We start from the raw sequence: 23,646 nt of genomic DNA on the forward strand, positions 1-23,646 counted from the left end.
CTTGACGAAAAAGTCTACATTTCCCAAAAAGTACAATCTAAACCCGTCACTGCCTGGCAAAGATCTTTCACATTCCACAACCCCTGTTCACAATGCAGGCTTTGTTTTAAAAATATCTAACTGACATGAAGTCATTAGGGTCCATTTCAGACCTATAGACCCAAACACTCGGAGTCTGAGTCAGGCTTCCAAGTTAAAGTGAAAAAAAAAATAGTTACACAACCCAACTACTATGAGTTACTTGCTCATTAAACATTATGACATCAGAGGGGGTAATCATCTGTCTGGGGTATACTGCGCAGAGAGCTCCGGCCAAAGATGTTTCTAAGTGAGTAATTTGGAAAGGAACCGCTCTTTCAACTCTTTCACCACCCTGACCATTGCTTTATGAAAGGCCTACGTCATTGTTTTCCAGTTAATATAGAAAGGCTTTTGGTTACTCTTCAAACATATCTCATAGAGTTTTCTATTGTTTGGGCATCATTTTATAGCTTCTGGATATTTGACATTTCTTAATATAGTAGCTGCCCTGTCATGAACATAACTCTATGCTCTGCAGTGATTTGTAAATACAAAGAGTATAGCTCGAGCTCAGGGGGATGAGGAGACGTCTCAGACTGTTCTCTGTTAACTGATTGATGATAATTGCTTTTTATTTGGCAGCGGATGATTTAAGTGTTGTTAGTCCACAAATAGCGAAGCCCTAGAATGATGATTAAAGGGGATTAAAATTAAGGGTGACGGGTGTGGGCTTGTTTGGAACACTCATATTTCCTTTCCTTATGTCTCGGAGATTTCATCTTCAAAGTAGTGGACTTTAAACTGGACTTTGAAATCTGCCTGAGGGACTGCTGTCTGCTCTTAACTTGGTTTCGAGTTATACAGAGCTATAGCTTGAGCACACCCCAGACTGTAAGTGGTCCAGTTCCTCTGAGTTTATTGCTCACTGTTTGACGGTACTTTCTGTGTGTACAGGTAAGCGGAAGACAGAGCCATATTTAGACTGTCCGGTGCGTCACCGCTGACTGCGCGCTGCGGACTGTTTTGACAAGTGCGGGACTTTATTTGTTATTAAATGGACTAACGGTGAGGATGGAGCACTTCTGGCGGAATACTGTCTTCACTTTAATTGTCATAAGTAAGTACCAAACTTCTGTTTTGGACTTTAAAGATGTTAACACATTTTTTTTCGCCGCAACCCTTTCGAGGGTGATAAACAGCCAATCCTCGCTGGGAAAAGCGGCGATTTCATAGTTTTTCAGAAGATCTTTTTTTCCCCTAAGCTGTATCAGTTATTCGATGTATATTTGACTTCAGCTTCTGAACGGTATTTGCGCATTTTGAACACATTGCAAAACGTGTGAATTTCACCGGATGATTAGCCAGGAGATTATTTTTAATGAGATTTCCAGCTTTTATTCGTCTCTTGTAGAAATAATATCATAGTCAAGGCTCTACGTTATGTGGATCATAGAGGAAATAACTAATATTTTCACATACTGCTCGCTATCGCTGCCCTCCAATGTGTGGCAGCTGTGGAGCAGAACATGACAGACATTTTTAATCCGGTCCTTATTTCTGTTCCTGTTTCAGTTGTTATTCATGGTTTTTGGGTTGTGCACGGGACGCAGCGAGCTGTTTTTGTGCTGCAGGTACACGGGCGTGGCAAGACACAAGACTGGTGAAGGTTTCGTGAATCCTCTACCTGCTGAGAAGGGAGAGAGGCAGGCTGAAAGCTGAGCTCTGCTCTGCCTGTATGGGCTTGTGGGTCTATTGCTGCACCAAATTATTCTACCTGAGGGGATTCAAATGGATGTGTTTGGGAATACAGCCATCTCTTTAGAAACAGACTGATCCGTTACAGCTTCTACTAACTCAAACTTCAACTCTTCGTGAAATGTATGAACTCTGAGTGTGTGAAGCTTCTTAATGGTCTGCCTTTCTCACTGAGTTAAGGGGGTGCTTTTTTTAACAGAGCATGAGCCACAGATGCCTCAGATTGTTGCTGAAGATAAAACTGAAGCTGTATTACTTATAACCCTGTTCTGACATCAAATGCAATATGAAATGCAGATAGATATTTGTGTTGTCAGTTGTCACACTGTGATGTTAATTCCTCTTTCCCCTCCACCAGCTGACAGTATCTGGCAGGCACAGTCCTTCAACCTTGGTACTGCAGGTGCCAAGATCTTTAGCGGAACAGTAAAAGAAGAGTTTGGTTACACAGTCCAACAAGTGGAAAACAATCAAGGCAAATGGTATGAATTTCTGTCATCACATAAAAAAAACTTCTTGAATCAAAGAGGTTTCAGTGTCATCGCCATATTTTCTTGTCTTTAATGTTTTATAACAAAAACATTAAGCTGCTATAAGCCTTCAAGCGGTGTGCATATTACTTTGCAGTTTTCCTAGAAACAGCATTAAAAGTCGGGAGATAATGGCATTCACAGAGGACAGGTTTGAGGTCCTCGTTATTAGCCTGCACGCTACAACAGGCTCAATTTGGTGTTGCGCAAAAAGGTCGGACGTGCATCACAGAGTGGTTGGCTCCAAACTGACTTAAAAGCTTCAAACAATTGTACACTTGAGAAAAAAATCCTGTTGTTGTACACAAACTTTAATATCTTTGAATCAGTGCACGTGCAGTCACATCATGTTATTTTCAAAAGAATCAAGTTGGAAACAACAGCCTGTAACTGCAAAGAGATGGAAATGGAAATCTTCAAGCCACTTACTGGCGCACAGACAAGTCTCCACATTGCTACGCTACCACCAAGTTGAAGCAAGTTTTCAAAGCAATACATTCCATTGCAAAAAATGTGGCCTAGTCATTATTCTATTGCAGCATCCAACAGTAGTTACAAAAGTCTTAACTATTGAGTCAACAGTTCACACATTTTTAGTTTTTAAGTGATGCGCATGGAAACTGCAGTGGCCTTAGCTGATTTCATTACATGCTTTAAAAAGGTGCACTTTATTGTTGTTAAACAGCTGTTGTTCATCTACAGTTCTCACACCACTCTTATAAGGGTTGTAGTGTGGAAACGCTGCCATTTCATTTCCCGTGGTATCACTACTGAGGTTGAGCATTTTCACAAAAACATGAACATGTAACTAAACATGTGCTGATATTACCTGTCACGTATAACAGCTGATAAATATTGAATAAGGTACAGACTTTTTTTTGTCCCAAAATGTTTAATTTTGCACGTTACTATACTGTTTGAAACCGTCTTCGCCAATTTTTATTATACATGTGTAACAGTAAAGTAGTAATAAAATTCATTACTGTTTAACATTAGTTAAACAGTAATAACAACTAGATGTATGACTGTTGTACACTCTGAGTCACCATTTGTCAGAGTAACTCACCGCCTGAAGGAATGACCTATTTGCGTAACTTGGAAATACAGAATCTGATAAAGACTACTGATTGCACGGTGCATGGTAGTCCGCAAACTAAACAGGAGATACACACTATTACACATCATACCATATATGACAGAATGATGAGTGCCTCTTCCTGTGCCTTGTTGAACTCTAGATTTTGAGAAATGTCTAAGTAACAGCAAGAAAGAGCTGGATGTTGTGGGAATAAAGTACATGAAGTGGATATTTTCTGTTTTAACTTTGATGTTTGTTTTAAAGAATGAAATAATTGAATTATCCACATATGTTATTAAAAAGAGCAGAAAAACTCAGTGCTGCAAGTTCATAGCCTGATTAAAAGAAAATCAGTTTTCTGTATTTTACGTGAAAATGTTTGTGTTTTTGCGATTACCAAAATTTCCCATACGTAGGTAAAGCTTTAAGGATAACGCCAACAGTGCATGTTTTTTTGGGTTTTTCTTTTTCCTAGGCTCCTGGTTGGTGCTCCTTGGAGTGGTTACAGTCAAAACAGGAAGGGGGATATTTACAAATGTCCCATCACAGGATCCAAAAACAGCTGTGATAAGCTCAATCTTCAAGGTAAGGTTTTTGATGTTTGTTTCACAAATAAGAGGCTACCTTGCAGAGAAACACACAAGAAGTCATTCTGTCCTTTTTATGTTTCCAAATTCGTCAGACGTAACAGTTAAATCCAACAAAGTTGTAATAACTTCATATATTGAGCTTTTAGAAGCTTTTTCTTCAGGTTGTAGAAATTCTTGATGAGAACTGTAATCTGAACAGTAATCTAATGATGTCTTTGCCACTTTTTTACAGATTCTGTCAATGTTCCAGAGGTTAAAAATGTCAATGCCAACATGTCACTGGGTTTGACTCTTACTCGAACGCCTGGTGACAATGGTTTGACGGTATGTTTGTTTGAGTGTGTGCAACTTCACACAAAGGAAATAACACTATATCACTGAGCATAAGGAGAGCTATTTCCAGTCTATATGCTCAGTAATGTATTTTTATAACCACCTCCGTGACTAACACTTTCTATTCAGTTAGGCCTTTACAACACAACTCCTTATTCGTTACTTCATACATCACAGCTCTAATAAAGACCTTACCCTACACCATTTCCTTCCTATTTATAAGTTGGCACAAACTGTGTGTGACTCACTCCAGTGACAAAAAATATGGGTGGTCTCTTTAGGGAGCTAGACTAGAAAAGCAGAGCTGGTTGTTTAGATTGGATTGTTATGGAGTTGTTGTAGTATGTAGTATGTAGCCCATGCTAGATGAGCCTGTGATGAGCTGTGTACTGATATTTGAAGGTAAATATGACCCTTAGGAAACTGACAATACAAGTGATAATTAAGAATTTCACTTTGGTCTCTGGGTTGCAGCCAGAGACGGTTTGAGGATCTAAATTCAAGGTTCATGAGGAAGATATAGAGTGTCTATGAAAGTGCTTGAAAGTGGGACTTCCACAGTGATGTAAAAATAGCACCCATGATGAAAATTGTCCAGAAGTTTCTTGAATGAGAAACTGTCCAAAATGATCAAAGCATGATATAATATTTATTGTAGGTTCTTTAAATGGCAATATAAAGTGCCTTGAGCCGACTGTTGTTGTGATTTGGCACTGTTTAAATAAAACAGAATTGAAGTGATATCAACTGAGGGCATTAGTTGATATCACTTCACCTAATGTTGTGTTATATATATTGACAGGAAAAATGTTCATACACAAGATATCACTGGAAACCTTTAAAGATACTCATAACAACAAGCTTTCTTTAAACTTCCTTGTTTCTTCCTCTGTGGTTGGCTGATACAGACATGCGGTCCACTTTGGGGTCAGCAGTGTGGCACTCAAAACTTCTACCCAGGAGTATGTGCCAAATTGGATCCCGTCTTTCGGCCTCAACCTGCCTTTTCTCCAGCTGTCCAGAGTAAGATGTTTTAATATGCTGTGTATAGTTCATTATCTTTCTTGTAGTACTTGCCTTTTCATGCAGTATTCCCTCAATACTAACTAAAGGAAATACAGCCTTTTGTTAATCTATAGCTCTTTAATTACCAGTTTCAGATAGATCCCGGTGCTTCTGGAAAATCTGACAGAGATCTTACAAAACATTTTTAATTAATGACTAAGTTTGAAATATTTTTTTCTCCAGACAATGTTCTTCATTTTTCAAGTTCCTTCGTGTTTCATTGTTAGTCATATCTTTTGGTTACCTTCTGTTTTACTGTGAAGTTGTTGTTTTTTTTGTTTTCTTGTGGCCTTGTTGTGGTTTTGATTCCTGATTTTGTTTAAACTGTTGAAAGACACGAAAATATTAACAAATGGTGAAGTGCAACTAGGAGTTAAATATGACATATTATACCAAGCAAGTGTCAGAGCTCAAGGCTGTGGCTGAATGAATGATAAATAAATGCATTGCAAGAGCACAGTTTATTTAATTACTACTGACTTTTTCAGAGTGTGGAGGGCCAATGGACATTGTGATCGTTTTGGATGCCTCCAACAGCATTTTTCCTTGGGAACCCATTGTAGAATTCCTGAAAAATTTATTACCCGCTCTTGACATTGGACCCCAAAGTACACAGGTGACTATGCAACTAAAGCTGTAAGTCAATAGTTTTGACTTACAGCATTGGTAAAAAAGAAATTACATCCACTTTCAATTATAAGGTTTTACATCTCAGGACATAATATCCTTGTAAGAATCTGGTAATGTCCTTACCAGAACGTAAAATTAGATAAATACAACCTCAAATTAACAAGAACAAATTACAGTTTACATGATGTAATAACTGAACAAAAACTAGGCCAAAATGCTGAAGCAGTGTGTGAAAATGTATATACAGACCATGAATCAGTAAGTTGACCACATATGACTTTATCAGTCTCTCACATCATCGTTTGAGGTTTGGCCCGTTCTTTTTTACAAGGTCACTTCAGTTTATTGAGGTTTGCAGCTTAGGATCATTGTCCTGTTGCATGATCAAATTTTGGCGAAGCTTTAGCTGTCAGACAGCTCATGTGGCTGCGAAACAAGCCCAAATAATCACCCCTACATCACGGTGTCTGTGTCTAGTTGTACATAAACTTTAATATTTAGCACACTAACTGAGACCAGAATGTGAGATGGAGCTCTTGGTTTATTTTGCAGTTTTTCTGAGCATTGCAGGTTTGACCTTGGGTTGAATGTCAACTCCCAGATTGGCAGCTGTCTTGAAGGTTTTAGACAAGTGGATAATCTTTTCCTTTGTAGCCTGATGGATTTCAAATTGTTTAGCAATTTTAAACCTCCCCAGATTGACCAGTAGTAATGTTTGCCTTTTAAAGATCATTCCTAATGTTTCCAAGAAAATTGCCAAAACTTCCTGTTCCTACTTACCCTCTTAATTTATATGGAAGCAGTTAGAGGATACTTTTTCCACACACAGGATTCAAACAGATTATTTTTTATAATGTCCTGATATGTAAATCCCTGTAATTGGAAAAGGGGACGCTTTCGTTTCCACATGACTGTAATTAGTCTTGTTTCTTTCTAGTTTTCCTGTTATCATTATTGCCACAGTCTGTAATTTGATGTAGAATTTTTTAACATTATTATGCCAGGTTGGCGTCATCCAGTATGCCGTGAACCCCAAATTTGAATTCAAACTGAATCAGTATCAGAACAACAAAGACGCTATTTCTGCAGCATCTAACATAAAGCAGATGTATGGGGAAATGACCAATACCTTCCAGGCAATTAAGTTTGCCAGGTTAGTTGATTTTTATCACATCAGAATCATGTATTTGTTTCATTTATCCATAAATAAATCCAATAACCTGCCTTGTCCTCTCCTTTCAGCACTGATGGTTTTAGTGCCCAAAACGGCGGCCGACCAAACGCTGCCAAAGTAATGGTGGTTGTCACTGATGGTGAATCACATGACTCATCTATGACAAAAGCAGTTATTGCCGATTGTGAGAAGAAGGGCATTACCCGCTTCGGTATTGCAGTAAGTGCTCATCTACCATTTACGCTGATTATTCATGAGTAAAAAGTATGATCATAACACTGAATTTCAGGTAACCAAGTCACATATTTAAGATAAATTTCCATGACTTGAATCATACGTATTATGTAATGGTGACATTTCCTCATTTTCTGCATTTAAGCATCCTTTGTTTTAAAGAACTGCTCACTTTATGTGCAAACTCTGACAAGTGTTTGAACTGCTAGCAAGTATAGAACCAGTTTTATAGCTCACCTTTCTAACAGTACTTGCTAACTGCACAGTACTGACCTGCATTAAATTCCTTTTCTGATAGTTTATATTTGCTCATTAATTTGCTGATTTGATTTGTTACTTAAACTTATATTTACTTTGTCCAATCTGGAAATGCTGTTTTGTTTTTTGTTTTTTTTAAATAATAATAGGTCTTGGGTTATTACACAAGAAATAACATCGACACAGAAAAGCTTATAAGTGAAATCAAATCCATCGCCAGTTCACCCACAGAGAAACATTTCTTTAACGTATCTGAAGAGGCAGTCCTCTATACCATCGCTGGAACTCTGGGCGACCGCATCTTCAGCATAGAAGGTACATAGAGGATTATGCCATTTCCCATCCCGTTGTTGTGTTTACTGTAACTATATGCAGAACATATAGTCTATGTGACAGTGGATGTACAGTGCCATGAAAAAGTATTTGCCCCCATCTTGATTGCTTGATTTTTGCATTTTGTCACTTAAAATGTTTCAGATTATTTCCTTTATTAAGAGGAAATGCTGCCCAAACCTGCCTAGCCTTGTCTGAAAGAGTAATTACCCCCTGAACCTAATAAGTAGTTGTCCAACCCTTGGCAGCAAGAACAGCAATGAAGCTTTGTGATACCTGTCAATGACTCACTTAAATCCCAGTGGAGGAATTTTGGCCTCCTCTTCTTAGGAGCATTGTTTTATTTCAGGAATACTGGAGGGTTTTCAAGTCTGAACAGCCTGTTTGAGGTCATTCCAAAACATCTCAATTTGATTTGGAGGTGGACTCACTGGTGTGTTTCGGATCATTGTCCTGTATAATCAGCGCTTGAACTTCAGACCACGACCTAAAGGCCAAATATTCTCCTTTGGGATTTTCTTGTAGAGAGCAGAGTTCGCGGCTCCATCAATTATGGCAAGTCGTCCAGGTGATAAAACAGCAAAGCAGTCCCAGGCCATCATACTGCCACCAGCATGTTTGACTGTTGATATGATGTTCTTTTCATGAAATGCTGTTAGTTTTAGGGCAGATGTAGCTGGACTCTGCTTTTTTTTTCTTCTAAAAGTCTGGGTGATTACCAAGATGTTTTTTGGCAAATTTGAGATGAGTCCTTGTGTTCTTTTTGGTCTTTTTCACCTTGGAACTGGATGCCATTTTTGCTCAGTTTCTTTCTTAATGTTAAATTGTGGACTCTGACCTTAACTGAGACAAGTGAGGCCTGCAGTTCTTTAGCTGTTATTCTGGGTTCTTTTGTGACCTCCTGGGTGAATCATTGGTGGACTCTTGCTGTGTCCCAAGGTTTTAGCAAACGCTTTGTAACTCTGTCCAGTGACTTTGTTTCTTATCTGTTCTTTAGATTGTGACATGATGAGTTACCATTTGATATCTTTTAGCCTAATAAACCTTTATTTTGTCAGACAGGTTCTGTTTAAGCAGTAATCAAAAAAATCATTTTTCTTTGTCCAGTGTGAAAATTTGTTTGATAATGTGAAACATTTACATGTGAGAAATATGCAGAAAACTAAGAAATCAGGAAGGAAGCAAATTCACTGCACTGTAGATTAATTTCATGACATGTCTTTTCTAACTTAAGATCTTAACATGTGAGTTTTCATTATCTTTATGTTACCGCTTGTTATGTTTGGGTTTTGATTCTGGTGTACACATAATGCTTTGTTCCCACAAGGCACTGGAAAAGGGGCAGACAGCTTCAAAATGGAGATGTCCCAAGTTGGATTCAGTGCTCACTATTCCAGCAAACAGGTACCCACCCAGCCAAAAAATGAATCAGATTAAAAAAGGGTAAAGGTTTGTCAGACATCTTTTTTCTTGCCTGCTAAGCTGTGGAAACATGTGCAAAACCACTTTAAGAATAGCTGGTTAAAGTGGTTAGTATTTGTATCCGATGGATCTGATCTGATTTATGTTATATGTGCATATTGGTCATGCAGTCATGTAGTGGTGTAGTGTTTGTTGCCTAGATTTTGATCTTCTCTCTTTAAGGATGTATTGATGCTCGGAGCAGTGGGAGCCTATGCCTGGAGCGGGACTGTCGTACATCAAACAGGGTCACAAGTACATATTCTCCCTCTTTCAGCCTTTGAAGATTCACTGCAAGACAAAAACCATAGTTCACTACTGGGTAGGCATTTAATTCTTTATTTATTGGAGCAAATCTATAATACAGTTTGACTTTGTTAGATAACTGTTTGCATAAAACACTACAGGGATAGGTGTAATGGATGGCTATTAGTATTAATACCAATACGTTTACACTACAACTGCATGGCTTTGAAAGCCACATTGGAGGCCTATGAATTTATTACATATGAAGTTTTTATGTTTCACTCATTTCAGTCCAATCATTGTACTTTTCAGGGTAGAGCCTTTGTTAAGCAGCTTCGCACAAACCTGAATCATTCAAGCATAAAAAGGCATTTAACTCAAGGGATGAACCAGTACATATAGCAGATAACTTAGCAAACACTGAATTTTAAATTCTATCATTGCACACTTGTTACGTTCTAGGTCTAGGCGTGTCCTGAACGCAACAAAACATTGGCCCACCACACTCCACCCAAGCAAGAACACAAACAACAATCTCTTTTAAAATGCTAAGCAGCCATTTATTTGCTTCAGCAGTGAGCAGTGCCAAAAATAACAAACAAAACTCCCTAATGGTCCCTATGCTTTCTTACCCAAACTGAAAACCAAACAAAAGACAATTCCCTTACCTAACTCGCTACATGAAAAACAGGAGAAAACGTAATCAACAAAAATGGCTTCTCACGCCTACTAGGCTGTTGCAGTGAACAATATATACAAGGTGGGGGGGGGAAAAAATACTCAATTGCTACTTTACAAATCTATTTACAGCTATTTACAAAACTAAGACACCAACACCACAATGATCACAACCCAATGACAAACTGAAACACAGGGCTTAAATACATAGAGGGAGCAATCAGGGAATGGACAACAGGAGGGAAACACAGCTGGGGCAAATCAGAACTGACGAGACAAGGAAGCGTAAACTGAACACACTGAGATAAGACAGACCTTCAAAGTAAAACAGGAAACACATAACAGTCACGCCTAACACAACACACTGACAACATTGGATCGTAACACACTGTTGTTGCTCGCAGCGTATCACAAACAAACACATAATTTGTTCCAATTTCTTCAGTCAAATCCATTAAAGATGCCAAATATAGCACAGCTGGACATTAAATAATGGCAAAATAATACAATATTTTTGCAACAACGAGGTGATTTGCAAAGAGCTCTTAGCCTTTGTAAATCCAAAATTTGATCTCGTGTTTACAACGTCATAGACTGGCCCGGTATGAATTTGCTTTTTCAGTTGTATAACAAAATGAACTGTGAGACAGTGTGTTAAACGTGTGATGGCACCCCTAAGTGATAGCAATGAATATTTTAAAACAAACACCAAGATTCTCAGTTTTGCACTGTGGTTAATTCGGTTTCCGCTCTGAGAAGTGGCAACCTGATTCAAAAACATGTGGGGGCAAAAAAGGCACCTGGGCTGAGGTATGCCAAATTACACAAGAACTGGACCAGAAATGAGTGGCAACATGTCTTAAAGAGTGATGATTTAAATATACAGTGGAGATGAGGAGAGGGGTACAACTGTGAGTGTCTACAGCTGTAGAAGAAGGTGGTGGTTGTGTCAAGATTTGGGGATGCAGTTCTGCCAATAGTTTTGGGGCTCTCATCAAAATTGATGGCTTTGTGAACGCAGAAAAGATTTTGATCGAATAAGTCCTTGATTTAAAAAAAATTCCCCAGATGTTTTCCTTTAATTTTGAGCTTCTTGAGACAGCGGGGGCATGTACAAACTGCTCTCGAGTGATATCACCCTTATGAAATTTTATAGTGCTTGCTGAAGCAGGACACCTTTCTGTGCCATTGTTCTTATTCATAAATAGTTTAGTAAAATCATTCACAGCACTGCTACACCCAAAGTGCGCCTGACTAGAGGTCTGAACAGCCAGAATAACTGAGAGCACCATTGTTGTTGAATAAATGTAGAAGAGTAGTTATTAGCAGAATTAATTGAGGACTTGAGTAAATCTGTGTTATTGTTCTACATTCTGCCACTTACCGAGTAAGAATATGTAAAGAGTTTATCTGTCAGTTGGTGAATGTTGTCTTTATGTTACTTTCCAGGTTACTCTGTCACCACAATGCGTGTTGGACCCAACGAGTACTTTGTGGCTGGTGCACCTCGTTCAAACCACTCTGGACAAGTTATCGTCTACACTGTCGATGCTCAGAAGCAATCTCATATCATAGACTCGCAAAGAGGAAAACAGGTACTGATCTGATTCAAGATGAGTGATTCATGTGACGTGAAGTGTAAGGATCAGAGTTAACCGTTGTTAATTGGTTTCCCAGATTGGCTCATACTTTGGAAGCGTCTTGTGCTCTCTGGATGTAGACAAAGATGGGACGACAGACTTCCTGCTGGTTGGTGCGCCCATGTACATGAGTGAGCTAAAGAGAGAGCAAGGCAGAGTCTTCCTATTCTCTGTCACCAAGGTAAAATTAACCACTGACTACTATTTTAGTTCCATTTTGTGGTATGGATTTCCTGCACAACAGTGCAAAAGAGATTGATCGACATATGCAGACAGGAGCAGATATTCTGCTTCTTTTATAGATTTGTTTTTAATTTATATGTTTAGCTTCATCAGCTGCATACAATCTCCATCTTATCTTCTGAAGGGCATACTGAACGAGAAGGGATTCCTTAAGGGTCCACCCCCAACCATGGATGCACGTTTTGGGATGGCCATCTCTGCTATTCCTGACCTGGACCTAGATGGTTTCAACGATGTTGTAGTTGGAGCACCGCTGGAAGAGAAAGAAAAAGGTGTTATTTACATCTACAATGGAAAGAGGGACATGTCAGGTGTAGACTTCTCACAGGTACAGTACATATTACTAACATTTTTAATAACAATACCTTTTTACATAACATATGTGAACATAATGGGGTTTTCTCTTTTCAGAGAATTCTTGGCTTCAGCCTGGATCCTCAGCTGAAGTACTTTGGAAGGTCTCTAGATAGCTATAAAGATCTGAATGGTGATGAACTCCCTGATATCTCAGTGGGGGCCTATGGCAAGGTGGTGCAACTCTGGTGAGTTAAGCAAGTGCAACTCAGGGGAAATATTATGGTTTAATATTATGATTTTCTACACTGTGTCGCTTATATCAGTCCGTGTTTTTAGTCATTTCAAACTGAACTTTTTCTCAGGTCCCGTAAGGTGGCATCTGTGACAGTTAAAGCTTCTTTCAATCCTGATAAAATCAACATTTTCAACAAACCCTGCAACATTAATGGTCGCATGCTTTCATGCTTTGACACCAAACTGTGTTTCACCGCTGCATTTAGACCTGCAACGCCTGCTGGAACAGTCGGTAAATATATAATATGTACACATGTGCACTCCTTTTTAAAGTAATAGGCTTGAAGGATTTTATACCAGACTAACATAGAATTCAGACACTTATGCAGATGTTTATGACAGGGTTTTTTTGGGTTATTTTTAAACAAGCTTAGTCATAAATCATGATTTCAGATACAGACAAATCAAATAACAAAGGCAGAAGTTGTAGGTATTTGGGGACTGGCTCAGTCTGAGTCAGCCTTGTTGTTTCTCTTTTCAAACTGGGTGGTGGCTCTATGCTTACATTAATCAAAAAGACAAGTGCTGTAAGTAACAAGTTTATCATCTGATTCTCAACAGGAAAGCAAATCAGTCCATTTCCAGAAAGTCTGATCAAGATAATCCAAACACAAAAGATTGACTGCAGGGACAAAATGTGCCACACATAATTTTTGCTTTTTTTTCAGATATTACATACAATTTGACTCTGGATGCTGACTTGCTGTCTTCAAGAGTGACATCAAGAGGAATGTTTGTAAAAAATAATGAACGCCTTCTGAAAGATGTGAAACAAGTACCATCTACAGGCCTGTGTCAAGATTACAAAGTTTATGTTCAGGTAGTGGATTGTGGATATATTACACTACATTTTCCCCCAGAATAGGTGTGAATTATTTTGAAAAAGATCCCTTAATTTGTTCATACACTTTGTATTCAACAGGAGACACCAGACTTTGACAACTCCCTCAGTCTGAAAGTAGAAATTGAACAAGCGGATCCAAATGCGAACCCTGTCCTTGACAAATTTTCTGAAAATGCTTATCAGTTCTTTGTAAGTATTTGACACCCAGCACGTCCCTGATTCTAAGTTTATTATTATTATTTTTCCCCTCATGCTATGCCTACAGGAAACAAATCAAGTGACAGAAGACCTTATGACGAAGCTGTAAAGTTGTTTGTACAGTCATTTTAAATAACATGTTTTACCTGTGAGATGATTACTGGCTGGTTTCAGTAAGTCATGCTATGCTGTTATTTCCCAGCAGCATGATTAAAGCTCACCCAACTTACAGACATGTAATCATTTCCGTTTATGATGTCTGTTCTGTTGGAAATGCGGTTTTAGAAAAACGCTGCATCGTTTGGCTGAATTTGCTGCCGTGTCGTTGTTTTAGATCCCCTTCACCAAAGACTGCGGCTCTGATGAGGTGTGCAACAGTGATCTAGTGCTGAGTGTGAAGACAGATGCAAAGACATCCGGGTAAGAAACACTGAGCTGGACAAGGTAAAATATGCCATGTGCAGGGATCGTGACACCATGTGCTGTGAATATTTTTGTTTTTTGAGTTTTCAGGTAAAGATAGGACCAGTTTTGTTTTGTGAATCTACCTGATGTGTAATGGCAGCCACAAGATTGTGTGTGGCTGTGTTTTGTCTTTTTGTTTTGTTTTTTTACTATTTGTGTGATTGATAATTGTGAAAGGCCCTGAAAACAATACATCAATAAAACAAATTATATGTAATTGTGGGACCAAAATTTACAAACTGTGCATCAATTTTTGTTCAGTAACATTTATAGACATTTGTAGTTCTTTTTCCAAGCAGAGACGTCTCCTCCTACTGGCAATTAGAAAAAGTTCAGGTTTAAGGTACTTTGCATTTGCTCTGCCTTTTAAAACAGGTGGCTACATCCTTCTTTATATATGAAGCATTATTTCGCTATGATAATAATAAATCTTCAATAACTTATACAGCCCAACTAATTTATCAACAAGCCAGTGTTTGCAACCAGTATTAGCTATATGTTGATCTATTGGTATCAGCATTTATGAAGGCTGATAAATGAAAATGATCAAATTAAATAGGCAGTGGGAGAAGCGTCCTGCAAACATGCTTTGAGTCTTGATGTTGCAAAGTTTTTCCATGAGGGGAAAACTTCCCAGTGATAACACGTGTTTGTAATGCCACAAACTCTTAGCACAGTAATGAATAATTAGACATAACAAATGTTAGGCAAATATTTTATGGTTTATGGTGGACACATTGTAAAAAAGCAGAAATGTATTTTTATTATTATTTTTTCATTACTGTGCTATGATGGCTGTGGAGGAGATCAATATACAAGCTTTAAAATGTATGAAATTACAGTTTCAAAATGTATGTGTTTATAATATAACCATCCCTCCCAAACAGTGGTCACAAATCAGTCCAAATGTGTGGTAGTGGGCACATCTGCTATATTGAGATAATCCATCCCACCTCACAGGTGTGCCACATCAGGATGCTGATCTGACATCATGAGTAGTGCACAGGTGTACCTCAGACTGCCCACAACAAAAGGCCACCCTGGAATGTGCAGTTTTTTGCGCTATTGGGGGTCTGGGGACCCAGAACCGGTCAGTATCTGGTGTGACCACCATTTGCCTCATGCAGTGCAACACATCGTCGCATGGAGTCTATCAGATTGTCAATTGTGGCCTGTGGAATGTTGGTCCACTCCACTTCAATGGCTGTGCGAGGTTGTTGGATATTCGTGGGAACTGGTACACGCTGTCGTATACGCCGGTCAAGCACATCCCGAACATGCTCAATGGGTGACATGTCCGGTGAGTATGCTGGCCATGCAAGAACTGGGACATTCTCAGCTGCCATCTGCCCTGAACAATGTGAACCATGATTCATCCGTGAAGCGCACACCTCTCCAACGTGCCAGACGCCATCGAATGTGAGCATTTGCCCACACAAGTCTGTTACGGCGACGAGCTGGAGTCAGGTCAAGACCCCGATGAGGACGACGGGCATGCAGTTGAGCGTCCCTGAGACGGTTTCTGACAGTTTGTGCAGAAATTGTTTGGTTGTGCAAACCAATTGTTCCAGCAGCTGTCTGGGTGGCTGGTCTCAGACGATCTTGGAGGTGAACCTGCTGGATGTGGAGGTCCTGGGCTGGTGTGGTTACACGAGGTCTGCGGTTGTGAGGCCGGTTGGATGTGCTGCCATATTCTCTGAAACGCCTGTGGAGACGGCTTATGGTTGAGAAATGAACATTCAATGCACGGGCGACAGATCTGGTTGACATTCCTGCTGTCAGCATGCCAATTGCACGCTCCCTCATTGCTTGTGGCATCTGTGGCATTTTGCTGTGAGACAAAACTGCACATTCCAGGGTGGCCTTTTGTTGTGGGCAGTCTGAGGTACACCTGTGCACTACTCATGATGTCAGATCAGCATCCTGATGTGGCACACCTGTGAGGTGGGATGGATTATCTCAATATGGCAGATGTGCCCACTACCACACATTTGGACTGATTTGTGACCACTGTTTGGGAGGGATGGTTATATTGTGTATCTGGAATGAATTTTAGGTCTCTACGTCCATCCCATGGGGAATGGGAGCAAAAACAAAAGTGTTGCATTTATATTTTTGTTCAGTGTAGTTTTGCAGCTAGTATTGGTTTCTGTTTTGTGCACTTGACTGATTGTTTCTCTTAATTTTAAGAAAGGCAACACAAAACTGTCTAAGGTGGTAATTAAGATTAGGTAAAAGAAATCACCCTTAATAGCAAGCAACTTTTAGGGAAATAAAGGGGTAAACAACTTTAAACTTTCCTTCTCATTCTGAAAAATACTCTTGCTGTTACATGAAGAAACATAATTTGATCTCTTGTGTTGCAGCTCAGCACCCATTCTGGTAAGCCCTAATAGCCGAGAGCTGTCATTTGAAGTTGTTGTGAAAAACAAAAAGGAGAATGCATACAACACGCAACTCGTGATAACTTTCTCCAAAAATCTCTACTACTCCTCCATCTTTCCTCTGGTAAGCATGCCTAATAAAAACTACTTATGTTTACATGATGCTAATGTGAAAAACAACATGCTCTTTGAGTAAACTTTTTCAAAAGAATTTGTTTCTTATTTTCTCTAAAGTGTATGAACAGCAATAAATAAAAATAAAAAGCAGAAAAAAATGAATATTAAAGCAAGAAAAAAGCCAGTGGAATAAAGCCACAGTCCATAATGTTGTGTACTCTGCTAAATCTATGCCTTTACAGACAGAGGATGTCAAATGCACATCACAAACAGAAAAAGTTATTTGCCATGTAGGATATCCAGTATTAAGAGAAAACCAAGAGGTAAGCACAAAACCCCATAAAGGAAAAAATAATAAATAACAAAATAAAGTTGTAAACGTTCTCTAATCTTTTTGCATATACATGTTTTTGTTTGTGAGATATTTGGAAAAAATATTGTGTTATTTCATTACAGGTGAAATTTCGCATAAATTTTGAATACAGTCTTGAGCAGCTGGAAGATAAAGCCATTCTAAAATTTGTGGCCAAGAGGTACACTGAATTATAAAGAAACTCAGCTCCAGTAATCAGCTTTATTAAAATTATTAGTGATTAATAATGTTGTCTCTTTCCTTTAAAGTGACAGCAAAGAAGAGATAGATACAGACAATGAAGTGGACTTCTCCTTTCCTGTTCAGTATGATACTGGGATTAGTTTATCCAAGTGAGTTTTCCTTACCTTAATATTACTTTTTCTCATTTAGTCTCAAAGCGTAAATCTGAAAGCTGATATTAATGTTAAAACATTCATTTCATGTACTTTTTATTCTAGGCACCCAAATATTAATTTCTTTGTGGCAGATGCAACCACTCCAGTGTTAACAGTGAAAACCTACGATGATATCGGCCCAGAGTATAACTTTAAAGCGGAGGTGCGATAAATAAATCAGTCTCATAAAATATCATCAGAATTCTTACCTTTATTTTAACAAATGTATCGTCTGTAATGCAATTTATTTACAGGTTTCTACAAGTTACCTACCCGTGAGCCTTCTGTATCTGACTATTAATCTGCCAATGACCAGTAAAGGTGGAAATCGGCTCCTGTACATCACCAGCGTGGAGGAACAAACAGTGAGTTCTCAGTTTCCAAAACCCAGGAACGTTCAAGAAGATTAAAAGCTGTTTATGTCATTATCTATTTGTTTTTTAAAAAGGAATGCAAAATTAGAGTGCCAAAAACTAAGTCCACTTGAGTACCGGTAGGTTGTAGAACCACCTTCAACATCTTGAAGTAATCATTTATATCAACATGAGAGACTTTATCAGTCTCTCGTGTTGATGTGGAGGAATTTTGGCCCACTCTTCTTTACAGTGTTGCTTCATTTCATTGAGGCTTGCAGGCATTCAGTTATGCACAGCTCTCTTAAGATCCTGCCACATTACTTGAGTTGTGTTGAGGTCTGGACTTCTTTTGGTTTTCAGCCATTCTGTTGGAATGGGAATCAATGTCCTGTTGCATGACCCAGTGTCAACCAAGCTTTTGCTGACAGATTCACATTAGACTCTGGAATACTTTGGTATACAAAAGAGTTCATCATCTTGTGGTTTCTCCATTTTTGTTTCTTTTTCATACAACATCTGCAACAAAATTGGCTCTTTCTGTTGCTCAGAAGTCAAATTTCTTTGTGAAACCGATGATGGCATTACTCAAGGTTGGCCAGCTTCCTCTTTCCCAGCCACAGATACTTGCAGATTTTATTTTTTCTTTGCGAAATTTCTCACCAATATCACTCAAATCAAGTTCATATATGTCTGCAAGTCTTACAAGCTCATCTTTCGTACAATGATCCAGAAAACCTTCACGTGGTGCTGCAACAAATTCCTGTATCCCTTCCGTGATTCAGCTTAAGGCCCACATAAACACTAATAAAGACAAAAGTCAGTGTTACTCCGGGTCACTTCAGGTCAATGCAACATGTCCCTTAAGTAAAGTAGAAGCACCCCCGTGTTGACCTACTCCAATAACCCTGGCCTTCATGCAGATTAGCTTTGGGCTATTTAAACACTCAACCTTGTTGGAGGCTTGACTGGTTTAGTATAGTATACTAAACCAGTCAAGCCTCCAACAAGCTAGTTACTCACAACTAACTGGTGCGGCAGTGGAGCCACACCAGCGCTCCACTGCTGGCAGATGAGACTTGCCAAACACTGTCACAATGTTTGAAATTGATTCACGCGCAGACCAGGTATCCTTGGTAAAGAGAAAATGCGTTTATTTACAGTGAGATACCAGGTGAGAATATATATACAGTGTGGCAGGGGAAAGGGTCCAGGGGGAAGCAGGGATTAATCCAATACATGCTCTCAGTGGGTTCCAAACACACACACGCTTGCTTGGGTCCAGGGCAGATCTATATACACACAGAGAAAGAAGTCCAGGTTAGGGATAGTTGCAAACTCTCAGGTTCGGGTTCAGAGGGGCTGATGGGTTAACAATCCAGCGAAGGATGACACAGGTCCGCCGTCATAAATAGTGCTCCAAATCAGCTGGGATCGGCTGCAGGTGTGACGGTGAGCACAGGTGCGTGGGCCAGGGGCGGGAGCCCGTAATGAGCACCGCCCCGGCAGAGGAGAGAAAGTGCAAAGGAAAAAAAACAAACAAAACATGTTGCCAAAAACAGATTCAGCCAGCGAGGCACGGGGACCATGACACACATAGGCCGAAAGGATGGAAGTGCAGAGCGAGTGGTCAAAGTTTAGAAATGAAAGAGTGTACGTTGTTTTCTGTTATGAATGTTTGTGTTTCTATTGGTTACCAAAGCTTTACTCCCAAATTTGTTTTTAACTATCAGGCAGCGTACAAATTCTTCAACTTTTACTGGATTCAAGTGTTATATCTGTACAATAAATGATAGAAGGCTTCTCCTCCTTCTGCAGGGAGGTTCAGTCAGCTGTCAACACAATCTAGTCAACCCTCTGAAGATCGGTGAGAACACTCAGACTGTGTCCTTCTCTGCGGAGAGCTTCAGAGGAATGGAGAAGCTGGTCAGTGAGATATTTATACAACTGTTGCTTTTAGCAGGAAGTTATGCACAATTCCAAATATGCACATCTGCACATGTGCACAGAAATCTTTTGACGCATAATATGGAAGAAAATAGTTTGTATGCAAAAGATGATGGTTTTGATGCACTACTTCTGTTTCATATTTCCTACATGAATAATAAAGCTATTCCTTTTTTTCTTTGTTTACATATAACCTTACAGTATATGCAGATTCCACCTTAAATAATATCACATTGCTTTTTTTTTTTTTTTTCTAATATTGAGTGTTGTTTCCTGATGTTTTTTTTTAAACTAACAGGACTGCAAGAGTGCAAACTGTGAATCTATAAAGTGCATCCTCAAAGACACTAAAGTTAAGAGCACCTACTTTGTGAACGTTAAAACGAGGATCTGGAACAGCACTTTTATTTCGGTAAATATCTTCACATCGATTTTAGAAAGATGGTCTGCTTTTATTATCATTACATTTCTTAAGTTATTGATTGTGGAATTAATCAGTTATATTAACACAATTCGTGTAATTTGTTTTATGTTAGGCCACCTATCAGACCGTTGAGCTGACCTCCAGTTTGGAAGTGAAGACCGACAAACCTGATCTGCTCATTATCACAAACAAACAGCTGACTGTAAGATTATATTTCAGTTTTTTACTTTGCTGCTTAAATCTGACTAACATGATGCTGTTTGCTTAAAAGAGCAGCTCAGTTACTCCAGCTGATGAGCATACTCAATTGTCCTGATCATTTTCACAATTTTGTATGCAAAGAGCAGTGTAAAGCACACGAGTGCTCTTATGTAAGAATATTTTATTCATTTATTTTTGTTTATTTTGTTAATCGTGCCATTTCTGGTTTCATTTTAAACTATTACGCCTGGATTTGATGGAGACAGACAAGGCAATGATGTCACCTGTTCTCTTGCACTCTAGCTTGGGTTGAGAGTCAGCAAACCTGGAGAGACGGCCGATGTTCCAGTTGGCGTCATAGCTGGCAGTGTCATAGCTGGACTGTTTCTGTTGGCTCTGGCTGTTGCGCTGCTGTGGAAGGTATGTTTTTGTTTGTTTGCTTGCTTTTTGTTAAGATGTAGAGGAACAACAGTAGGATATGTAAAACTTAGGATGATGTACATTTGTAAAATGAGCATTTCATCTTTGCTGCACCCTGCTGCCATGAACAGATATGGATGATTTTAAAGAAATCTGCAGCTTTAAGTTTACTGATTCCAAGAGTTCCTCACCAATATGCTACATAGCACAGGGATATAAGAAAGAAAACAGTTAAAACTGGTAACTGGTCTTGTAAAAATCTGTGGAAGTATTCTTTTGGTTCACTTTTTCTGTCAAACTTTTCTTTCTAGTTTGGATTTTTCAAAAGAAAGTATCAGCAGCTTCAGATGGAAGATGCACAGCACAATGCGCAGGGCGATGAGGTGCTGTGAAGAGAAAACCCACAGCTTTCTCTTTCTTCTGGTACTTCTCATTAGTTCTTGTAAAGTGTGAATACACTGCAGCTCTGCCACTGGAAGCTAGGCATTTTACTGGAAACTGGAGCCTCAGTGTTACTGGGATTTAATGCTTTGCACACTTTACAGAGAATTATTATCAGTCTTTACTCTTTGTGGAGTATTTGCACTGACTTTGAAATGTATAGGTTAAAAACTGTATTTTTCATTTTTTATTTTTGCTAACATTGGCACCCTTTTGTACTGCAGTGATTTTGAAGCCTTTGCTAAAATCTTTGGTTTGTTTCCCCTTTGGAGTTTTACACTGTAAAAGCATCACTTTTAAGCATTACTGTCTGTTTTGACGAATTTCAGTCAACACTCTTTCAATTAGAATACTTATGAATGTAGCAATTTTGTCAAAACATTTAACTTTTTAAAGAAGGCAGTAACTCTGTAGTACAAATTAGTTTGAGATCTACTGTCATCTCTGCCACTCAGGACTGTTTTTTTGTAATAGGACTAGTGATATCAGGAGCTTATATGCAAAACAGATACAATAATTATCATGCAAAGTGAGTGAAATTTGTAATTACTGTGTTAGTACTGTATATACTATAGAATCAAATCATCGGGTTTCATATTTGCATTTATATATGGAAATGTTGTTGACAACATGGGTCAGTGGGATATATATTTGTGTATTTGTATTGTTATTGATGATATTTGTAAAATCCCAGTAATATCACAGTTATTCAGGTATGACGAGTTTGGTAGAAAATTGCATAAGGCTGACCATTTATACATAAGTGTGTATTAGTCTATTTATTTTGTCGGTGAATCAAAGAATGGTTTCCATATTTAATTTCAGATAACAAATGTATAGCCAGACCAGGGATGGTGCTGTTAAAAACTGGATGTCCTTTTTTTCCCAGCACACAGCATCAAAATCCCAAAGAATTAACAACAAAAAGCAAAGAAGGCAGACTATTTCATAATATTTCACACGCAGCCAACACCCATGTTTCCGATTTACAGAAAAGATTGAATGACGAGCCAAACATGTGCTGGCACTACTTTACCACAAGATGGCAGCATGTTTCAAATGACGTGTTGGCAATGTTATAGTCTGGTTTGTTTGTTTTTTCATTACTCAGTTGATGATTTGGATGCCCCACATTCTTATTGAATTGTATTTCACAATTAAGGAGTTATATCAGTTGTATTGCTTTTCTCCTATTTTGTCTTCCATCACCCTGCTCCTCTCCTCTCCTCTGCTCTCCCCTCTTCTGACCCTGCTGGGAACCCTGCTTGGATCGCTCCAGTACAACTGAGTTTCCCCTCAAACTCAATTAATTCCCTCTCACATTTTTGACTGTCAGGTTCTCCCACCGTTAGGTTAGTCTCTCCCTTGACTGTTTAGGAATGTGTTTCTGAATGTTTTCCTTTGCAGCAAGCCAACGCCAGTACCCAGCAGAGTCTTTAGTGTACATTTTGTTGGATCTGACTCAATGGAATATGCTATTTGTCTCTAATAAGCAGCATATTTTTTGTGAGTTTAGGCTCGAGTCTCCTTGTTGGAGAGAATATATAGAATTTGATAAATGACTGAACTACTCTGTTTCACGATTACTCATAGGCTGTGGCGTTGTGAAACAACCTTTGGATTCTGTCTATATGTGTACAGGGAGCAATGTGGAAAGAGTTGATGAAATGAGATACAGTGAAAGTGTTTGTATACCTTTTGTAAATTAATTTCTCTAGCGTCTTCCACATGTGATTGGCGGTTCCAGCCAAATAAATGATTTATATCATAAAGGAATGATTACTCACAGATTCCTGCAGCGTTCTTGTAATTCAGCAGGTCGTAGCAAATGATTTAATAAGTGCTGGTCTTTTTTGCACTTTGTAAACTCTTGAGCACTACCTGCATTTCAACTATAAACTCTGCATTGTGAAACCAAGGTGCTGATTGTTTTGTTTTTTTCCATTTCTCTCTTTAAACAATAGAAAACTTTGTCTTTTCTGCACAAATGCTCAAGGTAGATTATAGATTTCTGTAGATGTTTGTAGATACAGACATGCAGAATTGGAGCCTAATCTTTTGGGATTTTACCACAAAAATGCCTGTTCAAATGAAAATGGATGCCCTCCATGATATCAGAAGTGCATGGAGCTAATCAGGATTTTATTATATTCTATGGCAGTGATTTAGAGTGGCAAAACATTCCAGTCAGTACTAATCATTTGCTTCATGGGCCTGTTTGAACCAAATTCAGCTCAGAGCC

General features: G+C 38.8%; 1 protein-coding gene across 1 annotated transcript; it reads left to right on the top strand.

The window, feature by feature from the left end:
• Nucleotides 1–919: 919 nt before the first annotated feature.
• On the top strand, nucleotides 920–23,578 carry itga2.2 (integrin, alpha 2 (CD49B, alpha 2 subunit of VLA-2 receptor), tandem duplicate 2). Its single transcript, XM_085426071.1, has 30 exons — nucleotides 920–1,138; nucleotides 2,135–2,258; nucleotides 3,860–3,969; nucleotides 4,207–4,298; nucleotides 5,216–5,330; nucleotides 5,861–5,988; nucleotides 7,007–7,155; nucleotides 7,245–7,395; nucleotides 7,818–7,983; nucleotides 9,329–9,405; nucleotides 9,646–9,784; nucleotides 11,836–11,981; nucleotides 12,064–12,207; nucleotides 12,394–12,597; nucleotides 12,681–12,811; nucleotides 12,929–13,092; nucleotides 13,529–13,680; nucleotides 13,783–13,893; nucleotides 14,237–14,322; nucleotides 16,734–16,875; nucleotides 17,111–17,191; nucleotides 17,325–17,401; nucleotides 17,490–17,573; nucleotides 17,682–17,781; nucleotides 17,873–17,983; nucleotides 19,790–19,897; nucleotides 20,217–20,330; nucleotides 20,455–20,544; nucleotides 20,847–20,963; nucleotides 21,275–23,578. The coding sequence occupies exons 1-30, from the start codon at nucleotides 1,093–1,095 to the stop codon at nucleotides 21,353–21,355; spliced, it is 3,540 nt and encodes a 1,179-aa protein (XP_085282197.1). The 5' UTR covers nucleotides 920–1,092; the 3' UTR covers nucleotides 21,356–23,578.
• Nucleotides 23,579–23,646: the final 68 nt, after the last annotated feature.

The sequence above is a fragment of the Rhamphochromis longiceps genome, linkage group LG12, assembly GCF_057381845.1.
Source record: "Rhamphochromis longiceps isolate RC_006_pf linkage group LG12, R_longiceps_female_GT1.1, whole genome shotgun sequence".
Lineage (NCBI taxonomy): Eukaryota > Metazoa > Chordata > Actinopteri > Cichliformes > Cichlidae > Rhamphochromis > Rhamphochromis longiceps.